Genomic DNA, 23,739 nt, shown 5'->3' with positions numbered 1-23,739 from the left:
CAGTGTAAGACTAGAGGGAAGGCAGCTAGTCATCACCACCCACCGCCAACTCTTGGGCTACTCTTTTACCAACGAAAAGTGGGATTGACCGTCACATTATAACGCCCCCACGGCTGGGAGGGCGAGCATGTTTGGCACGACTCGGGCGCGAACCCGCGACCCTCAGATTACGAAGCGCACGCCTTAACGCGCTAGGCCATGCCAGGCCCTGAGGGTCGCGTGTACAAGTCTCCGTCACATCAAACATGCTCGCCCTTTTAGCTATGGGGGCATTGTAATGTTCGGTCAATCGTTGGTAAAAGAGTATCTCAAGATGCATGGTGATGACTTACTTGTCTTCTCTCTCGTCTTACTCTGCTAAATTAGGGACGGCTAGCGCAGATAACTTACGTGTTGCTTTATGTGAAAATTCAAAACAAACAATCAATGAATTTTATTAGAATTATACAAACCCATTTTAACGACTGGGTTGAACAGTTTAAAAATATTTTTAACTATTATGAATTTTTTATGGCACTACTGTGTATTAAAGACACTTAACTTTTCCCATGGTTTTTTGTGTGTTTTCTTATAGCAAAGCCACATCGGGCTATCTGCTGAGCCCACCGAGGGGAATCGAACCCCCTGATTTTAGCGTTGTAAGTCCGTAGACTTACCGCTGTACTAACGTGGGGGCATAGTTTTTAATAATTTAGAAAAAACTTTATACAGGGTTTCAGAAAATTTATCATAGAGTTAACACTGTATATTATTGAAATTGATTTCCCTTTTAAAAAAAATTAAAAGTAATTCAGTCATTGCGCTATCTATGTAGATCTTCGTTAAGCATTAGTACACCATATGGTTCATCAAACTGTGTGTAACTATCAGAAGTCTTAGCGTAGTATTTAAGTCTATTGAAAGAGTAGTTTACAAATATAAATAATATTACCAAATCGTCATAATTTAACTTAATGATGGATCTGATAGAAAGTGTTCGAAATGGATTTGAAAAGAAAGATCTTACACTCATTAGTATTGCAGTTGCTATTTTCGTTGTAATTATTACTGTAGGTACGTATTACTAGTATTAACCCGTATTACTTAGTGATTTTAAGAGATTGACAAGCATTGCAATTAACAAAATCAGCTTTCTGAGAACGTGTCAGTTTTGTGAATATATGTTATAAACTCATGATATAACACCTGTGTAAAGACTTTTTACACTAATAATATAACAATTTAAAGCAATTTTTTTTCAAGTTTCAGCCTTCCAAGGGATAAATTTCCAGGCTTCAGACAAAAGGACCATTTGACATATCTCAAACTGCACATAACATTTAATGGGCAGCAAGGGAACTGTTGGTCCACTGAGGCTGTTGTATTCAAATATGAAAAACAAGAAAAAGATATTCATCCACTATATTTGAATCAATGTACAGGGTGTTCAGAAAGTCACTGTTCACTTGTATATTTATTAACAGACAAAATTGCACAGTGATTTTCCGAACACCCTGTACTTTAAAGGCCAATTACCCTGTTACAAGCTCTTTGATAGAGATAGAGTATTAAAGAGGGGGGAGGAGTGGATTTATATTTAAAATGCAAGTTACATCCTCTTAAAGTTGAGGATTTTGAAGTTAATGGCAAAGAAATTAAATCCATTTGGGTTTCTGTTAGTGAATATAAAGGGAAAAAGATGTTTAGTGGGAATTTGTTACAGACTACCAAATGATGTTGATGAAATTAGTGAGAAACTTTATGATGAGATTAAGATTTCAGCTGTTAATGAAGTCATAATTATGGGTGATTTTAGTTTCAGGCATATAGGTTAGAAAATACAAGTCAAATCATGACTTCCAAAAACAGTTTTTGGAAACTGTTCAGGATGGCATTATAATTTAGATTTATTGTTAACCTCAAATATACAGGGTGTTTAGAAAGTCACTGTGCACTTACATATTTATTACCAGACAAAACTGCACAGTGACTTTCCAAGCATCCTGTAGAAGTGTGTGAGAGGGTGGAAGTTGGGCAACATATGGTTGCAAATAAAATGTTTGATGTTTTATAAACTCTTTGTTAACCTGAGGATGACCTATGAAGGTTGAAACGTTGTTCTGTACTTTATTTTAATTAAAGTTTTAATATCCATACCAGCCATTGTGAGAATATATTTTTACTTCAAGTGGGTTTCTAATCATCACAAATTGTGTTTGATTGTTATACTTGGTTATTAAATTCTGCTTTTTTATTTCAGTTTTACTAATGAAAAATTATGCATTATTTCATACCTTGAATGTATAATAGATTAAAAGAAGATAGAACAAGATGACTGTATTAATTGTGATCTAGTTAAGAAAAAAATTGAAAAATTTAAATTATGATAAGGCTCCTGGACCAGAAAATATTTGCTCAAGGTTTTTAAAGGAGATTAAAGATTGTATATGTGAGCCATTACTGTTTTTTGGCAGTTCTTGAATAGTGGGCAGGTATAAGAGGATTGAAAGTTGGCTAATATAATTGTTCTTTTCAAGGGAGGTGGTAAAATTGTCCCAGTATTTATAGACTCGTTAGTTTTATATCGGCTATGAGAAACATTATGGATAGTCTGTTAAAAGATGAATTGGACAGCCATTTAACAAAGTTTAGAATTTTATTGGATAGTCAACATGATATCACTAAGGGAAAACCTTGCCTTTCAAAGAATATCAAAATATTTGTAATGCAAGGTTTTCTCTTATGTAGATGAGGGTAAGGGTGTAGATTTGATGTATATGGATTTTCAGAAAACAATTTATGTAAGGTGCCACATAAAAAGTGTATAAAAGCAATTGTCTCTATAGGAATGGAGGATAAGTTAGCAAATTGGATAGAAGAGTAGCTGAGTGGAAGAGGGCAGAGGGATGTTACAAATGGATTTTAGTCAGATTGGGTTAATGTCGCAAGTGTGGTACTTCAAAACTCAGTTTTAGGGCCATTGCTGTTTTTGATTTACATCAATGACATAGATGAAGGAATAGTCAATAAATTACTTAAATTTGCAGGTGATAAGAAGATGCTGCTGATTTACAAAAGGATTTAAATGATTCAGTTAGTTGGGCAAATAAATGACACATGGATTTTACTCATAACAAATGCAAGAGAATGCATGCATAATAACATTTTTTTGAATTTGAATAATCTTAAGAGTATTATGAAAGGAAGGAATCTTGGTGTAGTAGTCGGTCAGTCTCTAAAGCCATCCAAGTAATGTGCTGTTGCTACTGGTAGGGCAAATAGGGTTTTAGGTTGTATGTACAGAAATAATGAATACAAGTGTAAAGAGGTTGTAATTTCATTGCATAGGTCACTGATTAGGCCACATTTGAAATATTGTGTTTGGTCTTGGGCTCCTTGCCATAGGAAATGCATGAAGTTGTCAGAAAGGATTCAGAGAAGGGTTACCAGAATGGTGCCTGGAATGGAGGGTTTGTCATATGAGTAGAAACTAAGATCCTTAGTATTGTGTTCCATTGAAAAAAGGAGAGATGTTGTGAGGGTCTGATTGAAGTGTTTAAGATTGTAAAGAAAATTGATAGTGTTCATGGATCATCTTTTTTTTAATTTAACTATGAGAGTAGTAGGACTAGGGAACACAAGTATAAATTTTGGCAGCTAAGACAGTTTTTACTTTATAACAGGATGGTTGGCCTTTGGAATGGGTTGCCTTCAGGTATTGTAGAAGCAGTAAATTTAAATTAGTTTGAGAAAAAGCTTGATAAGTATATGAATAATATGGGCTAGGCTTTAAGTTTTTTTATTTATTTAGTTTAGAGTGTAGAACAGCTGAGATGAACCAATAGGTCCCATGTTGTTCCAAAACATTATGTTAAAATTGGACTTGTATCCGTTTGCTCTACTATTCTCACCATTGACATGATTAAGTACAAAAAATATGATGTATCAATACTGTTAGTTCTCTTAATATTCATTAAACTTCAAACAGATGCACTCTAGCTTATTTTTCCAAGAGAAAACAGTTTCAGAGATCCTAACATTTTCATCCTAAGCGTCAACCTAGCAGCTGTCCTTTGAACCTTTCCTATAATTCCATTTCTTTCTTAAGGTAGAGACTGTAAAACTGAAGATAACAGTCCAAATGAAGCCAACCAGTAACCTATACAATAAAATAACATTTTTTTTTACTTACATTTAATATTTTTGAAGATACAACCCCAAATCTTGTTTACCTTGCATTGCTCGTATGGCTTAAGAGACTGTACATAGTGATCAGCTAAAACAACACTGTTATGGCTGTTCTCATCAAAATTATATTTATAATTTAAATTATGATAGCCCCCACATGTATCATCTTGCATTTATTATAATTAAAAGTCATCTGCCAGTTATTTTCTCAAATTAGTTCAGTATTCCAAGTGAGGCCTAATGTGTTATTTGTATTGTGATCAGTAATTATATACTATTAAGCCAAGCTAGAAAAAAATACAAAAAAATGTTAATATCTAGTTTTCAGAAAAAAAAAGGAAGGAGGAGGCTTTTTAAAAAATAATTTACAAGAAAGTTTGCATCATTTTTTTCATCATTCTTGCTTGTTTTTAAAGTGTCCATGCCAAACTTAAATCTTCTTTATTCTATTTTTCACCAAAATGACATAGAATGTATGACAAAGAAAAAGTGCAAAATGAATCAACTGTTTTCATCTAATTTTTAATTCGCAAGTCTTTTTTGGTTCTTTGTGTGTTTAAAAAATTACAATTCAAAAAAAGGGAATAAAATCACCAAAAAAAGAAGAAAAATGGGAGGAGGCAGTTTCAAAGAAGGAAGTGGGTAAAGTTGTGAAAGGTATTTTTCTTTACTTGGCTTTAGCCTTAATGTAATAACTACTATCAGCAGAGTATTGTTTCAATGATTGCAGTGACTATTCTGTCAGTATGATAAGAATCTTAAGCTATTTTAGTAACTGTGTTCCCATATGTTTTAATTTGTTTTTTAAAGCAAACTTTGAAAATTGCTTTACTTTATGAACTGCATAGCCCTCAAACTTTACAATAATGATGCGCCTTGCTAGTTCAGTAGTAAGTCTACAGATTTACAATGCTTAAATCAGAGGTTCAGTTCCCCTCGGTGGGCTCCATACATAGCTCGATGTGGCTTTGCTATAAGAAAACACACACATCCAGTAATGATACCATTTGAGTGATGCCTTTATAAAACAGTCACCTATATAGAAAATTCAACACTTTAAGTTTTTAAAATCAAAACATAGCTATGAGTAAAAGCATATACCATCTTAAATTCTACTTGCTGTGCTTGTAAAAAAACAACAAAAACACTGGATGAGAGTGTGACATGAAAAACTAATTTATGTCACTGAGGTGGCTTTATTCTAATTTTAAGATATATTGCAGTTATGTTATCTACAGGTAAACTGGTTGACCTTTAGTATTATTCATGTTAATAAATGGATATTAAGGTAGTAATGAGACTATAAATGGTGACAGAATCTTTTATTTTCAATGTTTGGACTACAAGTCTTCTTAAGAAGCTTATAACATCGTATGGCTTACAAAGGTTTTATACAAATTTTCAGGGATTAAGTTCCTGGTCTTGCTACATCTTGATTGCTCCACTATTGCTACCTGTTAACCACCACCTGACCAGTCAGAATCCTGCTCTCATTTCACCAGGCTTACAACCACTTTAACCCATATGTAGACTCTTGCAGTGATATTAGTTATTTTTAAGTAAGATGTAAGCAGCCTCTATTGCTTTCATGTGTCATGATGATTTTATTTTCTTTCCATTTAGGTGGGTGTTGTTTTTTGTGATGTTTATTTAGTCTTATCAGAACCTTGCCATTTCATCTATGAGTACTTTACTGCATCTTCTCCAAATCAAAGTGTCAAGGAATGGTATCTTCCCATTGTGCTGTTCTTCTACTGTGAACTGTATGTTTTCTAGTATTCCACTCAGTCTCATTAATGTCACCTGCATGTCTTGTCTTGGTATTATGGCTAAAACATAATACTTATATCATCAAGTGTTTGCTTATGATGCCTTTATAATGTTCTTCCAATGTCTCCAGTACTAGGGAATTTAGGACAGCACTTGATGGTGAGCCTATTGTGTAAGTGGTTTTCCTGTCTGTTGAATTCAAATAGGCAAAATCTTACAATTATAGGAGTTTGGTGTAATCTTCCCTTGGAAGGGGAAGACCATCTTCTCTTATCTCTGATGGCAGTCTTGATAGTAGCCCCTGTAGGTATCTTCATGAACAGTGACTTTGTCAAAGCTCATCATCTTCTTGTTCTTAAATCTTACTGCTTGTAGGCTTCAGATAAGATTTGTTGAGTTCTTCAGATGTGAGTCACTTGTTGGTTAGTATACCTTTGGCATCCCCTTCATGGGTGGAGTGCAAGAGTTCTCTTAGAAGATGTGCATTAATCTTTTCCCACTCTGGCTTTCTTAGGATATTCCATGTTTTCTGCTTGAATGTTCCAGCTTCCTTCTGTGTAAAACCTTTCTATTTCTTCGTGTATGTGAAGCAGTCAGCCAACAGTGCATCAATCTGCTCTATATGTTCACTCCTTACCATGATGACTACTACTTCACCTTTAACTACTTGAGATATGAAGGTGTTACCATTATTACTTGGGGTTTTTAGGGCTATAATGTTTTTGGAATAGTAGGAGATAAGTGCTCCTGGTTTTGAAACTTTTATCCATTGTCCATTTGTGATTGTGGATCATGCAGTCTAAGAAACTTCTTCCTCCTATTTCTCTGTCAAACTTTAATTCAAGTGATAAAACTTCCTTTTCATCATTTTCCAACCTTCTGTTAGACATGTTGATATGGTTGGTTTTTCCTGTGGTCTTCTATCCATATTTGCTTTAGTTTCTGGCATAATGTCTTATGCATTTTGCCTTCATGTTTTATTCTAGTCACTATGTTGTAAGGGAAAGGAACTGCCACTGTCTTGTCTCTCAGCTCAATAGTCTTGTCTGTCAAGCTCATGACTTCCTCTTCTAACTAAGATTTTGCACTTTTGCTAAAGGAGTGTCCATCTACAATGTTGAGCTGACCTGGGCTGATCTCGAGAGAACTTACACTGCTATGCATTCCTTCAGGAATTTCCTCCTGTTCACACAGCTGTTGATATTCTTCCTTTTGTAGAAAATTTGATCTTGTGGATTTATGGTACCATTACCATTATCAGAGAAGTAAGTATTATGTTGGCAAATGAGTACTAAGGTAGCAACAAGACTGAATTTTATGACAAGATCTTTTGTTTTCAATGTTTCAATTACACATCTTCTTCAGGATATTGACATTGTGATGCCTTACAAGAGCATTTATACACAATTTTTCAGGATTACTGTATAACCATGAAACATTATGGAAAGGAACAATGATAGCAGAAAAGATGAGAGAAACAAGAAGCATATAGTGGTCCCCAGTGCCTGGGATGCAAGTCACATCATCAAAGTTGATAACAAAAACAGAAATAAAAATAGGAGAGATTGTAAAGAACAGAAGACAAAAACACAAAAAAGACGGAAGCTGCTTTCAATGTAAAGGATGCAGTAAAGTCTATGTAGGTAAAACTAGCAGGGGGCTAACAAAACCAAATGAACATGAAGCAGTTGTTAGAAGGCACAATAAAACTGATGCAATAGCAGCACATGCAGAGGAAGAAGGGTACTTACCTAAATGGAAGGAAGCTAAAAATCATCAGCAAAGAAATGGAAAACCAACAGAGGAAAGCAATGGAGGCTGCTTACATTTTACTAGAAAACTACTTTCACACCACAATGTGAGTCTACAAATGAGTAGAAGCAGCTGAAAGCCTGGTGAAATGAGAGCAAAATTCTGATTGGCTATGTGGTGGTTGATAGATGGGGATAGTGGACCAATCAGTGTGCAGGCAAGATAAAGTGACCAGGAACTTAAACCATGAAAATCTATATAAAAACCCTTACGGTGTCATAATCTCCTGAAAAAAGAATTGTTGTTGATTCATTTAGAATAAAAGATTGTCATAGCATTCATAGTCCTATTACTACTTCAGTATTCAATGGTTTACCTCACCTTATCTTGCAAATAGACAGTAGTGTACCCATCTGGTGGTATAGCAAGCTTATCAAATTGCTTTAATTTTTCTGTTCAATTATTCTGTGTGATAATGTGTAGGATGTCTTCTTGTATCAATGGGTTATGAATGTAATAATAACATTAAATGAATGGATTGAGAAAATAAGAAAAGGCATAGTGTTTTTTACATATTGATGATAATAAAATATATAAATATTTTTAAAAATGTCTGCTGTATATTTTTTTCATACATTCTCTATCTATTGTTCTTAGAATTTAGTTTTTTAAAATTTTAGAAAAGAATTTTTTAACATGGGCTTATATCCATAGGTATCTTTAGTTTAAAGTTTTCATACTTATCAATACATTGCCTTTAGTTGCTCTGGTTTGTTTAGAATAGTGTATTTGGTGTAGTTTGCATCCATGCTCTTCATGTGTATTTGATTATGTAATGGTTTTTGATACTTAGTCATTAGAATTTTACAGCACAAAGTGTAAGTTACCTGATGCAAAATCTGAATTTTTTTTATAAAAATAGTAACAAAATATACATTGATGATTTAATGTCAGTTAGTAAATAATTCTGAATTTTAATCTTTTCAAAATTTATCCTGAACTTGAATTAGAATATAGTAACAGTTTCATTTACAAAACACATATTTTAGGGTTAAATATTAACTTTTTCAAAAATAAAGTGCAGTTGGACATATTTGATAAAAGAAGATAATTTCAGTTTCCCATTTTAGGACTGACCTCTGCAAATAGTGCCAAATATGCTGATAAAATGTATATAATCTCAAAATAAAAGATAGTTAAAAATCTCTAGCAAAAGTGCTGTTTTGCACATTTAGTGTAAAGCTATAAAAGATACTTTTATTTAATGGCTATAGTTATTTTAAAATTAGTAGTCATTAAATTATTTTATAATAAAATTTATGACTTATTAGAAAATAAATCATTTAGAAACAATTCCAGTGCAATTATTTGTAAATATAACTACTAATTTTTTTTTAGAGGATGCTAGTATATATAAGATCTTAATATAAAAAGTAGTGATGTTTATAACAAACATTTCAGTATGTATTGGTCAAAAAGGCTAATTTTAGGCAACTGGGCAAACATAATTTATCCAGGTTCTTGAGAGGATGAAGGTAGGGGTACCAGAACTGTAGAGATTGGTTTACAGCTTATAATATCATATATGCTATTACAGCCTTAAAATTACATCGTTGTCTTATAACTTTAAAAAAAAAAGGGTGGAGGTTGGGTAATATAATTTTTAATAGAAGCCGAAGGTGGTTAATGATATCAGATTTTTATTTTTGTGTCTTTAAAGGTAACTTTTATGTAGACAATGCAGTAGATGTCAAGCATTTGTGGTGGGGTCTGAGATGTTTTTGATTCTATACCAAGATCGTAACTTCCTAGTTTTGCACCTATTAATTTGGTTAGGTCTGATGAGCTGCAGATATTTTCACTTTAAAATTATACAATTTGTACTTTGGCATTAAGGGTGGCTGCAATTAAATAAGCAGGTTGGATCACAAAGGGTATAAGGGATGAAATTAAATAAAAGCATAACAAATTTAAAAAGATTTACATTTACTGGTTTGATGGGAAACTTGGACGAGTATAGAATATTACAAAAGTTGGTCATAAAGGAAATTAGACACCAAAGAGGAGATATGAAAACATTTTGGCCTAAAATGTAAGAATTAACAGTAATGACTTATTTAAATGCAATAAGTGTAAACAAACTGTTAGAATGGGGCATGATTTTGAGGGTTAATAAAGGAAAGCATGCATGAGTATGAGATAGATGAGTTGTTAAATTCTGCTTTTTCAGAACAGAGATTCTGCCATTGCTCCTTTTGGCCTTCGTATCCAGGTGCATTTGGATGAATTTGGTCTGTCCTTGGATAACATTGCTGTATCCACTGGTCAGCCCATCCCACAGTGGCTTCTTACAGTCCCTAATTGTAATGCATATTTAAGTCATCTGAGAACGGCAGACACTCCTGATTGGAAATACTGTCTGTTATTTGCTGAACATCTTTTGAACCATCCTTCCATTCCTCTTTATACAAATGGCTCAAAATCAGGTGACTGTGTGGGCTCTGCCATAGTTTGGTTGTGGTTCGGTGGTTGCGCGCAGAATCCCCTCTACAGCTTCTGTGTTCACTGCTGAACTGTATGCCATTTCTCTTGCCCTGGATCACATTGTAGCTAACCAGTATTTAAACTGCACTATTTATACTGGCTCTGTTAGTTCTCTACTGGCCCTGGAATCGCTTCACAATAGTTTACACCCTGTTCTCGCCGATATTCAAAGTAGACTGCCCATTTCTCTTTAACATGTACTTTTATTCAGTTTTTCTGGATATCGTACTACATTGGTATTTACAGGAATGAGCTTGCTGACACTGCAGCTAAATCTTTCTGCTTTGGCACTATCACTGCTGTGCCTGTTCCATACATGAACTATGGTCCTGTATTCAAGGCTTGGCTCCGTGCAAGCTGGCAGTTGACTTGGAATAAGCAATGCAAAAACAAGCTTTTCCAAATAAAACCCTATATTGGACTTTGGCCATCTTGCTTTCTTAAGGATCAGAAAGAGAAAATTGTTCTAACTAGACTACGTATTGGTCACAGTTTTTTAACACATTGTTTTCTTTTATCTGGAACTAATGCAACAGTGTGTAGTCTATGTAACACTCAGGTCACAATGAGCTACATTTTACTTTTTTGCTGTCATTATGACTCAACAACAACATAATTTTTAACATGTTCTGTCACAAGGTTTGTCCATAATGCTAGACTGTTATTGGTGATGGTGACATTGTTCACCTTGGTAATGTTTTTAGTTTTTTAAAGACCATTAATTTTTTAATGCCATTTAAGTTTTTTAATTTATACATTAGACCTTTCCTAATGTGATTCTCTTTTAAGAATCAAAGTCCATCTTGTTTGATTTGAAATTACAAAATAGCTATAACATTAAATAATATGAAACAAGGATTGGAAAGGCCAGCTTCAAGTGACTAATGCTGGTGTTTAAACTACCCATTAGTCATTCTGGTGAGTTATTATTAAAATTTTGCCATTAGTCTTTTAAAACTTTTATTACTTTACTTTTTGAAAATGGCCATAATGTGAAATAACTGAGAACCAAGACTGGAAAGGCCAACTTCAGGTGACTGACAGTGGTTTTTGTACTTACCTGTTAGTCTTCCTGGCAAGTTATGATAATTACAATTATGCTACAGAAAGTCCTTTACAACTTGTATTACTATAGTTTTTCTCTTAACATTGTAGACAAAATGTAAGCATTGGTTTTATGCTATTTATGGTTTTTTTTAAACTTTGTTTTGTTTTACCTTAATTTTCTTTTGTGAATTTTACTTTTTACTGGATGTTTGGCACATATAGCCTTGCTGCTTTGTGCCATAAAACACTAAATCAACCAACCAACCAACCTCTCAAACAACTGGTGTGCCCTCTTCCTGCAACAGAATGGGTTCATCACTCTCATCTATATCTGTTTAGGTAAGATGCACAAAGTATGTGTACAAGTGTTTGGCTAGTCATGCAAACATTTTTGCCCATCTTTGTGACATTTGGGAGTCTTTTGCATTTACCTTTTTTACTTACAAGCAGAGTATACCCTGGTTGAGATGAGATGTGATTGCATATGTTTCTCCATGGAGCCTCTGCCATCAGATATTACTCTTTGAGCCTTCTCTTTGGGCATTTTCTAAAGGAAGCTCATCCTAATGTAATGTTTACATTGTCTCCTTTATCATTTCAATGTGGGATTCTATCTAATTTGTGTGGAAGTGAGGTATCTTGGAGGCTAATGTTTTCCTTCCTTGTAATTATGATATATACCTTCACACACCTTCTCTCCACTTCTGATGTACTTTATTCTTGCTTCATCTAAGAATAGTTATTTTAAGCACAAGTGCTTAAGAGGAGTTACTGCACAAGGATGTTGTGCTGTCCTCCTATTGGTGGAGGGCTATTGTTGCTGCATAACAATGTTATTGTTCATTAGCATAGCTCACATTAAATGTGATTTTTAGGTACAAGCTAGCTCAAGTTTAGTGACATGCAAATTGCATAGGCAGATGCAAAGGGTTTTGGATGTTCTGTGTCATGAGGTGTCTGTTGCAAATACATTTCCAGGTAAGAAGAATGTTAACTTTCAAATCTGAGGAAGCTCCTAAAATATGCATCAAATTAGAAGATAAAGAATTGGAACAACTAAAGAAACTTATTTAGTTATGAATATCAGTCATGATTTGAAGTGTCAAAAAGAGATAAAGCATAGGATACAAATGACAGAAATAGCATTCATTAGTCTCAGTTTTACAAAAAAGATGTTGATCTGGAATAGAAGAATAGATTAAAATGTTATTTAGGTCAGTTATACTCTGTGGAATGGAAAGATTGATCATGTCTACCATAACAAAATGACAGTTGGAAGCATTTGATTACTGACTTGTGTTATAGGTTGGAAGATGCAAGATAATAAGGTAAGTGTTGGATAATGCATGTAGGAAATGGAAGCTATGCTACTCTGAGCATTGAATTAGATATGAGAAAAGATTAGCATGGATTTTGTTGGGCAAAGTTAAAGGAAGAAATATGAGAGGCAAGGAAATACTTGATAAAATTAAAACATGGATTGAAGTAAAGAAGATTGAAGTAGGAAAGTTGGTGCAGGTAGTGAGGAATAGAAAATAGTGTAGAACCATAATTTTCAACCATAAAAATTGGGGAAAATATGGTTAATTACCAAATTTGTTTGTAAAAAAATTTTCAACTACATTTATAATAAGCCTTATGTTTATTCCATTAAAATAGGTTAGATTAAAGTATGTCATGTACTTTGAACAGAGTTGGTGTAATCATCAGTTGCAGCTGATCATAGAATAAAAAGTAAATTTCACTATGCACATTATCTTTTTAATTCCTTATTATTAAATAATTAATTTATGAACCAAACCACATATTTTTAAATGATTTCATATGCTTATTGATTTATTATGACCATCAGTATAACTAAATATGCATTTTCAAATATCTAACATGGATATAAGGAGTTGAAGCTTGTTTTGTATTAGAAGCCACTGTATTTTGATGTAGGTGCATGCTGATCCTAATGAATGCTGATGTTGAAACAGTGATTATCTCTGGCCTAGTATCTAATGTAAAATTTTTAACTTAACTATCATGAAGTTAGCTTTCTGTGCCAAATATTGTAAACAGGATTAAGTAAGTTTTATAACAGTTTGAAAGTTCATTTCTTACATATAAATGTATATAACATACTAAAAGTATTTTTAAATTTATGTGTAGTATTATTTTGGATTGTTGGAAGACGGAAGAACCTGCAGAGAGGTGTTTTGATAGTGGGACTTTCTGGAGCTGGAAAGACTTTGCTTTTCTCAAGGGTAAACAATTCTGTTTGTAAACTGTTATAAAATATGCTTATTTCAAACAGGTAACAGCTAATTGTTTTAGTAGTAGCAAAATTAATAGAATTTTAGGATGATTTTATAGGCATATTAATTGTAAATCAAAAGAGATCATTGTTTCCTTACAAATAACTGGTTAGGCCTCACTTATAATACTTGTGTACAATTTTAGTTTCATTATCTAATAAAAGATATTGAATTACTGAGAAAGGTTCAGAGAAGAGCTGCAATTGTGTTCCTGGAATGGAAGGATTAAGTTATAGGTACAAGTTAAGATTTTCCATCTTATTTTTCCCTTCAAAAAAAGAAAGGTAAAATGTGATCTTATTAAAGTTTACAAAAGTTCCAAAAGATTGATATGGTAAAAGTCTCTGCTTTTGAGCTGAATTCTTTAAGACACCAAGATAAGTAGATACAACATTAAGACTTGTAAAAGAGAGACTAGGCTCCATTTAAAACAGTTTTATTTTTTGATTGGGTTATTCACTTAGGGAATGAGTAACTAGCTATCAGCAGTAATGGAATCCAACATTTTATAGGACTTAAAGAAGAGAATAGATTATTTCAAAAAGGTAGCTGGTTGGTTTGAAGTTTTGATATTCCCAACTTGACCACTTGAAGGACTATATAGTTTTTTGTTGTCTATAGGTTATGTGAGATCACAAAAAAATACAATTTCTGCATTGGATAGTAACGTTAATCATAGGCTCAGTGTTTAAATTCATTCTGACTTCTGTCCTGCGTTAGTTATAAATTGAAGGCATCAGTGCATTATAGAAGTTTAACTGTTGGTATCGTCAGTTTGCCAATGCCGAAAGAGTCAGATTCTATCAAACCAAAGAACTTAAATTTTTGTTTTTAAACCTTGTGTTTTGTAACATGGTTTTTAACTTGGTGCATGTAGTTTTAAGTTAAATTGATTTTCATTTTCTAGGAATTAATATATCATTGCATCCTATAGTTTGTCAGAGAGCTTGAACCAGGCATCAACTGTCTGCTAATGAAATAACATATTTAAACATTTCTTAATTTCACATTTATCATAATGAGTAAGGAGTATCTGGTAATGTGTGTTATATTTTATAAAACATGCTGGTTTATGAAGCTATAGTGACATGAAAAGAGTTAACAAATATTTATTGAAATTTAGTTATTTGGTATAAAAACTACTTTGAAAGTATGGATATCTATTTAAGTATTAGTTGTGCAAGAACATGTCGTAAACTTTGGCTGAAAAGTTTGTATAAGTATGAGACATCTCGTGGTATGCATATAAGTATATAATGTATATTCTCAAGGTGCATATATATGTATATATAAGTTGTGAATGTGTTTGTCAAATTTTATTTGACAGTTGAAAAAGTACATAACTTCTATTCATTTTAAGTAAATTTAATGTGATACTGTTTTGGTTGCTAGCTAGTAGCATCAAAAAATGTGGAAACATATACTTCAATGAAGGAAAACTCTTCCTCTTACAAGGTTCTGAATAAGGTAGGTTTTCATTAATTATTAATAAATAAGGTTCTAAACTGTTTGCCTCATAAGTACTGCTGTATAAGGAAGAGAAGAAATTGTGATGAAATTACATTATTTGGTTATAAAAGTAGTAAATTACAGAAATGTGATTTTGAATGAGTAAATAATCAGTAAAATCTGAGCTTTTGTCAAAATTTTGAAATGAATTAATTTCAAATACATTTTAGAGAAATTTGATAGTAGAATGATGAAAAATCAACTGTAACATTTAATTTCTAACTACTTTCAAACAAGATCACTTTACAATGAAGTTTTTAAATTTTAAAGCCACCAATCAGTTTTGTGACTCACAAATCTGTTGATCCTGGCAGTGTCATTATCTTCAAGAAGAAATAAAACTGTAATTGAACTTGTACTAAAAGATACAATTGATATTTTTTGTCCAGTAGATTAAAAATAATCATTTGGTGATTGTGAAAAGCAAACTGAAACTTTGCTAGTTTGTATCAATATAACCCATCACATAATGTTTAGGGACAGGGGACCTGTTGGTCTACCTTAGTTGTCCCATCTTCTAAGCTAAACTAAGCTAAAAAGAAAAAGAAATCAAAGCCAAGCTTTCTTTAAACTCACTCAACTTTGTTGCCTCCACAACATCTGAAAGAAACCCACTGCACAGACAAACTGTCCTATTTCAAAAACAAAATTCATAGCTGAAGTTGGCTTCTACCTTGCATAAATCTATATTTGTGTCCCCTAGTTCCATATTTCTTGCTTTTAAGCATGGAACATGTTGATGCATCAACATTATCAATTGTGTTTACAACCTTAAATACTTCAATCACATCCCCTCTAATTTTTTTTTTTTTTCAAGAGAAAACAATTATAAGAATCTTAATCTCTCCTTATGACAATACTTCCATCCCTGGTACTATTTTAGTAACCCTTTTTCAAATTCTTTCCAACAATTAAATATATTTTCTGAGGTAAAAGGCCCAAGAACTAAACACAGTACTCCAAATGTGGCCTAACCAGTGACTTATATAATGCAATTATAACCTCTTTAGACTTGTATTCAATATTTCTGTAGATACAACCTAAAATACTATTTGACCTACCACTAGCAACAGCTAGTTCTTCAATGAAATTTTCTCTCCTTTTCTTATTTCACTAATGAAGAAAAATTCATAAAAATTTAGTTTGGCCTTCAATGTTTTGAGGTGAAAAGTTAAAGCTCTTGTGTATTTCAGAATCATTTGTATGTTATTGAAAGGAATATTATTTGTATGGAATTTTGTAATTTTTATTAAGAGCAGCATATGATGTACAAATTTAAACTTCAATCAAAATTGTGGACTTTGAAAATTGTTTATCATACTAGGGTGTACTGAAGCTGATTGATGTGCCAGGAAATGAAAGATTAAGAAGCAAGTATCTAGATGAATTCAAAAGTTGTGCGAGGTTAGCTCATATTTTTATCTAAATTTTTTATTTATTTTTTTGTGTTCAATCTGAAAAGTTTACATGTTGGGAAGTAAAAATCTTTGCAGGAAAAAGAAATGTCATAAATGGGTAAGGTAGTTTCCATATATTCATAAAACATAATAGGCTCATTTCATGGGAATCAAAGTTTAATGATAAAGAGTAGAATGATGGCAACAACAATGAAAAATGTACATGTGTGTGTGTGGGTGGATGGGGGGTAACAAATATTTAATGCTGGAACATTTTGAATTGTGCATATTCCATCTTCAGCAAGTGATGTTGAACAAGCTAAAATATTAGATGCAAAATTTGTGTAGATTTCAAAGTGTTCAAGAATTGTTACTTTATGCACATGTTGCAAATGTTGTTTTATCTGTTATTATAAAACTTAATGTATTTATATTCTGTTATATGTGAACTATTTTTCATGTTTTTTATTAATTTATTTCATTGACTTGTAGATAAATTGTCAATGTTTGGATGTTTTGTACTTTAATGTTTTTGAAACATTGCAAATTGTAATACATGGTATAGAACTTGAATTTTTATATATTTCATAAAATTAAAATTTACCAAATTATTGGAAAATAATATGCTTAAGTCAATAACCTGACACTTCTGTAGCAGGATATTTGTGACCTACTTAAGTAATTTGAAATTTCTGTATTAGGATATCAAGCAAGTAATGACTAACTAAAATAAAGTTCTGTAGTCAGAATGTTAAGGATGATCTGCTTAAGTCAGTAACTATTTCTATGATCAAGATGTCAGTAATAACTTGCTTAACTCAGTGACTGTTCTTGAGTCAGGATGTTGCTATCAGCCTGTTGGTGTAAATAGTATCATTCAGGATAACAGTAATGATGCATAAGTCAATAACTCAACTGTCCTGTTGTGAAGATGCTAGCAGTTGTCTACTTAAGTCAGTAACTTGACATTTTTGAAGTTGTAATGTGATTCTTTTATAGCATTTTTCATTAGATGTTATTTTGAAAAACCCTTAGAGAGAGTTTTTTTCCCAATTTACATTTCTGAAAATTGAAATCCATTATATACAAAGGTGATTGTAATTTCTTCAAATCTTTATTTTTTAATTGCTTTGGAAATACTGATTTAAAATGTAAAGCAAACAGTACATTAAAATTTTTACATTTGAACTGAACACTGGACATTTTCTGGCCTCAGCCGTTTGCTTGATTTATATTTTGATGAGTGGAAGTTTCCTTATTCTTGCATTAACTCATGGATTCACACTTTTTCATAAGGTTCTTCAAGACCTGCAGTTGGTTACTGAATAAGAGTATCAACACTTTTGAATAGAGGCACCACCTGAGTGGATGAGGGATTGCTTAATATAATAATGGCAAAACTTAATCAGGAAATTTAATAATTACAAATGTACAGAGAAAAGAGAACTGCTGTGTTTGTCAAAGCAATAATATGCCTTCCCCCAAGAAAAAATGTGTGATGTAATATTTCAAGCAAAGATATTGCAGCATTAATTTGAAGTGGAAAGAAACTGAAAAAAACTAAAATTTGATCAAAGCATGTTTCACAAAATAATTATTTAAGGGTTATAGGAAAGTACTTTGTTAATTTATTCCTTTAGTATCAGACATCCTGAACATTGATTGATTAAAATTATATATTACTCGACATCAAATGTGTCAGAGGTTCTAATAAAGTGTATTAAAATAGTTTAAGAATTTTATACTGAATTTACTAAATTAAGTATTTCATAATTCAATCATACTTTACAGAAAAATACGTTAATCATTTTGAAATTCATATTCATACTGCTTTAACTCCTGATAATTCAGGGTGTCACTAATAAATTCATATATGGATGTCTGTGTGTGTGTGTGTGTGTGTGTGTGTGTGTGTGTGTGTGTGTGTGTAGTATTTAAAAAGTTTTAAAAAATGCCACCTTTCAATTTCTTCATCAGACAAGGTTGGAAAGCTGACATAGATACTTTATCAGTTTAACCAGTGTGGGTAATACACAGAAAATGGTTAGCACACCATAACTGCTATGGTAGCAGTAAAGACCATCATGGTTTACAGTGTAAATTTACCAATAAATTGAATTAACTTGCCAATTTCTTTCTTGAAAAGGAAGTTGATTATTGCTGTCTTAATTTATCATGTCAGTTTGTTTTATATACCAACTTAAAAAAGTGAAATCTGTGAAGACTACATTAGGCTACCACTATATGCTACTCTTAGTATGTATAAAACACAGGTAATTGCATGGTATTATACACATTTGCACATGTTAAGCACAATCATAACAATTTAAAGATTAAAACTACATTTCCAATAACTATTTTTACATACTGTTGTTTTATTTCCTAATATCTGGATTTTTTAAATATATTTAATGTTATCTTGTTTGTAGTTTGTCACTACAGTGATCTAGTTATGATTAATTGACAGCACAGTGAATACTGAATATTTGTGTTTAAAGCTAATTATTAAAACACCAATTTATTAAGAAAACATTCAATAATGCTCATCAAATTATATCAGAACTGTTTCATAATAAATATTTTGCTACCAGTAATTGATCATCAGTTAGTAATGCTTAACTAGTTACCAGACAACCTTTCACCAGTTTCCATCATTAGGCAATTACTGGAAAGTTTACACACTGGAGATAAAGAATTTTTTTCAGTTTTGATTTTGTAAGATGATAATTTTTTCAAAGAATATTTCATGCTCAAGAGATTTATTTATTAATAAATTATTATATAAAAATACTTTGTCAAGTATTTTTCAACAGTACTTGAGCTCAGCCATTGTGAGTTGTTAAATGTTGTGGCCATTTTTGTACATTCATATGCATATCAGAAGTTTCTAAAATAACTCCTCGGTGTGGATTCCCGTACATGGTGAGGGTACCTCCCAGGGAAGGTTCTGTTCTTACAGTTTACCTCCTCTGGGATCTAAACATTCACCCGTGTATTTGCCGTGCATGGCGACCTGTGAAGGGGAGGAGAGGATCCTGATGATTGAGGGGTCCAATCCTAACACACCACTTTGGCCTTGAATTCATGTTCAAAGGCGGCCTTTGGGTTGTCCGCCTTTGGTCAGTCAGCTGGTCCACTTGGGCTAGGGTCAACCAAGTATCAGTGTTGGAAGTTCTCAACAGGCGTTGTAGACATTGTATTTGATGCTGGTGTTTGGGTATAGTGCTCACGAAACCCTGGTGTTACTGCAGTGTCCTTGTTTGACATAATAGTGCATCCCCTCGTAGGGCTCCATGGTGGGTGGAGTCAGTGGGCAGTGAAATTTCCTTTTTTTCCTATGGATTCTTCAAATAAAAATGTAAATAAAATAGTGAAAAAAACAGTCAATAGGTAAACGACCACATCTTGAAGTTTCTGAGCAGCAATCTTCAACATCTGTACCACCTGTTGTACCTCATTTTCTTATCCTACATTCTCTTTCAGAGAAATCTTTAGGGCAAATGTCACCCTTTTTTATTCAGAAGGGACTGGAGGGACTTGCTGGCTCTCGAAAGTCAGTAAAAAAAGCTTCGATCTGGAGACATTGGTGGAAACATCCACATCTCAATATAGTGAACTCCTCTTGAATTCAAAGGCAATTGGGGATATACCTATTGAGGTTACACCTCATGTTACTTTGAATTCTTCACGAGGAGTTATTGTTGAGTGGGATTTGAAGAACATCCCGGAGTCAGAGATTCTTGCTGGTTTCTCCATTCAAGGAGTTTTTTGCAGTGAGGTGTATCTCCACTCACAAAGATGGAGTTACATTACTGACCAATATCCTTGTTCTGACATTTACATCACCACGTGCACATGCCACCATCATGGAAAGTTATCTTAATTGCAGGGTAGGGCCGTACATTCCAAACCCTTTCCGATGTTTCCAGTATCAGAGGTTCAGTCACTCAAAGACGTCATGTCGTGGTTCCCTGACATGTGCTCATTATGGTGGTAAGAACCAGGATGCCTTTGAGTGTGAAACAGACCCATATTGTGTCAGTTGCAATGGTTCTCACCCCTCCTACTTTCATTCTTGCCCTAATTGATTGGAAGAAAAAGAGGTGCAGCATTTGAAAACGATTCATAACATTACTTTTCCTGAGGCTCAAAAATTGCTGTCCACCACTTTATCTCAGACATATGCTGCTGCACTTCTTTCCACAACTACAGTGGGAGTGCAGACAGATCTCTCTGTGCCTCCAAGAGAATTGTTCTCAAAACAAATGAAAAGCCTTTTGACCTCCATGGTTAAAAAAGTTGATGAATCATCTTCTACATCCATCTCTGTCCCTTACATACATTCCAACAAACCCCAAGATCCACATTCTTTGGTTCCAGGTACAGGCATTTCTTTGGATACATCTTCTTCTCACATAGGATGGTCCGTTGCTTATGAGAGTTATTTGCCGGTAGATTACTACTGATTACTGATCTTCTTCCATCCCAAGATGCAAAACAATCATTTGTTCATGTCCACAGTCACTGGAATCCTTTTCCAACAACAAAGGCCTACCCGATAGACCCAGGGCAGAATCCATGGAGGTCGACAGACCTACCTCAAATAAGGATAGTAAGGAAAAAAGATGTGGTCATAAACAGAAGGGTTCTCCAGCCGATTTGTTTACATGACATTAATAATGGCCACCTTGATACAATAGAACTGTCAAGGTTTATGTTCTCATCTGGATGGCATCAAAACATTGATTGCTTCCTACCATCCTTTTTGTCTCTCCTTACAGGAAACATTTCTGAAACCTGCCAATACAGTCACCTTTTGGCAGTTTTCTTTGTACAGAAATGACAGGTTGTGTGATGGACGAGTGCATGGAGGGGTGGCACAGTTGGTTGATCAGCATGTGCTCACCCTGTCTTTGCCACTCAACACACCCTTTGAGGCAAGCTGTGTTTCCATGGGTCATACTATAACTGTTTGTTTTCTCTACCTGTTGCCTGGAATGACATATGATCAATTAGACCTTGATACTCTCATTGAACAGTTGCTGTCTTCCTTTTCAATCCTGGGGTACTTTAATTGACATTATCCCCTCTGGGGAAGTGCTGATATTGATGGGAGGGGTCGTTCTATAGAGCGTATGCTCTCTAATCACAACCTTTCTCTTTTTAACAGTGATTCTTATATTTATTTTCATACACCTAGTCAGTCCTTTACTGCTATTGATCTCTCAATTTGTTCCCCTTCAATATTCTCCCACTTGTCATACGAGACAAGATTTGAAAGGTCAGTGGGCAGTACAATTCTGTCCCCCTCTCAGTCTTACTCTCTTATGGCCAGGAAGTAGCTGATACCCAGAGCATTGCCAATACTCTAAGTGAAAGCTTTTGCCAGATACTTAGCACTTATGCTTCATCTTCCACCTTCTTAGCCATCAAGACTCAAGCAGAGCGATCACTTCTTTCCTTTCAAGCTGATTGTCTCTATGATTGTAATTGTCCCTTTACTCTGGTGGAAATCACACTGGCCCTTCTTCTGTCTGGCAGTACATCAGTCAGACCTGATGATGTACACTACAAAATGCTGCACCATCTATCTCCTGCTTCTCTTGCTATTCTTTTGATTGTTTTTAACTGGATCTGGCTGGAGAATGTTTTTCCTAATGCTTGGTGTCAGGCTGTTTTCCTTCCTTTCTCTAAACCTGGGAAGGATCTCAAGATTCCATCAAACTACTGTCCAATTGCTTTGATAAGCTGTCTCTGTAAGACCTTACAGGGTGGTTAATGCTTGTTTTGCTTGGTTCCTCAAATCAAACAACCTCCTCTCACCCACCCAGTGTGGGTTCAGATGACAGTGCTCCACTGTGGACCACTTGATTTGACTTGAAACGTCAATCAGAGAAGCCTTTCTCAAATAACATCTTGCATCAATATTGTTTGACATTGAAAATGCTTATGATACAACATGGAAGTATGGCATTTTGCGAGATCTCCATATATATGGGTTACGTGGCCATTTGCCCATTTTCTTTTTAAAAAATTTTTAATGCACAGGAGATTCCAAGTTCATGTAGGTTTGACACTTTCTCGTTCTTTTCTACTGGAACGTGGAGTCCCTCAAGGCTGTGTTCTGAGTGTCACACTTTTCAGTAAAAAAATTAATGCCATCACTGAACAACTCCCTCTCACTGTTGCAAACGGGCTCTATGTTGACGACTTTCACATCTCGTGTCAGCCGTTGAACATGAGGTATATTAAACACCAGCTACAGACTGCCCTCAATTATTTACTGAAGTGGACCACAACAAATGGCTTTAACTTCTGTTTCTCTAAAAGAATTTGCTTGCATTTTGTATCAGTGAAGTTATGCTGCCTGTGGTTTCTGAGACAAAGTTCTTGAGGCTTATCTTTGATTGTAAGCTGACCTTTATACAACACATGAAAGAACTACAGGTCAAATGTACAAGAGTACTGAACATCTTTCGTGTCCTCTCTTCCCCCACTTGGGGAGCGAATTGACGTTCTATGTCATTCATCGAATGTTAGTCATCCTAGCGAGTGCGAGTTACAGTAATTACTATTATGCTACAGAAAGTCCTTTACAACTTGTATTACTGTAGTTTTTCTTTTACTGCTGTAGAGTAGATATAAAAATTGGATTTAATGCTATTTATATTTTCAATTCAAAAATTTTTACCTTAATTTTCTTTTATAAATTTTAATAATTTTTACTCTAATTTTAATTTTTTACCAGATGTTTGGTGTAGATAGCCTAGTTGCTTTGCACCATAAAACAGCAAACTAACCAACTAAAGTAACTTTTTTTTTTTCAGGGGATTTATTTTTGTGATTGACAGTTTATCATTTTCAAGTGAAATAAGAGATGTTGCAGAGTAAGTAATAATAATAGTAAGTTGGTTTAAATTTTGTAGTTTTCTGCAAACATTTTTCATAGAATTTACACATTTGTTTACTGTATCTTTGCCATCTGTGCCTTCTTTTACAATATATTGTGAATCCAAATTAATCATAAAATACAAATGTAGATACGTAAAGCAGGTTTATACAAATGTTTAATAAGAATAACAAAATTCCATCATAAGTAATATACAGAAAGGAGATAAAGTATAGTTACAGAAAGATGTAAAGAGCTAAACATTCCCAAATATTCGTGTTTGTATGCATTGTTTCTTTTGAGATGGGTCACAGATGAAAGGCTACATCATTGCATTTGTTAACTCTTTCAAAATTTTATTTAA

General features: G+C 33.6%; 1 protein-coding gene across 4 annotated transcripts in view; it reads left to right on the top strand.

The window, feature by feature from the left end:
- Window positions 1-796: 796 nt before the first annotated feature.
- SrpRbeta (signal recognition particle receptor beta) overlaps window positions 797-23,739 on the top strand; it is a 42,030-nt gene continuing 19,087 nt past the window's right edge. The window contains exons 1-5 of one of the 4 annotated variants that reach the window (XM_076480948.1): window positions 797-1,053; window positions 13,435-13,529; window positions 14,973-15,047; window positions 16,414-16,493; window positions 23,314-23,373. In XM_076480948.1, the coding sequence (XP_076337063.1) occupies window positions 954-1,053; window positions 13,435-13,529; window positions 14,973-15,047; window positions 16,414-16,493; window positions 23,314-23,373 (410 nt within the window). In that variant the 5' untranslated portion in view covers window positions 797-953. The remainder of the gene's footprint in view (window positions 1,054-13,434; window positions 13,530-14,972; window positions 15,048-16,413; window positions 16,494-23,313; window positions 23,374-23,739) is intronic. The other 3 variants (XM_076480949.1, XM_076480950.1, XM_076480951.1) reach the window with 3 other exon arrangements.

The sequence above is a fragment of the Tachypleus tridentatus genome, chromosome 13, assembly GCF_004210375.1.
Source record: "Tachypleus tridentatus isolate NWPU-2018 chromosome 13, ASM421037v1, whole genome shotgun sequence".
Classification (NCBI taxonomy): Eukaryota; Metazoa; Arthropoda; class Merostomata; order Xiphosura; family Limulidae; genus Tachypleus; species Tachypleus tridentatus.
The sequence above is the reverse complement of the archived record's forward strand: the minus strand, read 5'-3'. Positions and strand labels throughout refer to the sequence as shown.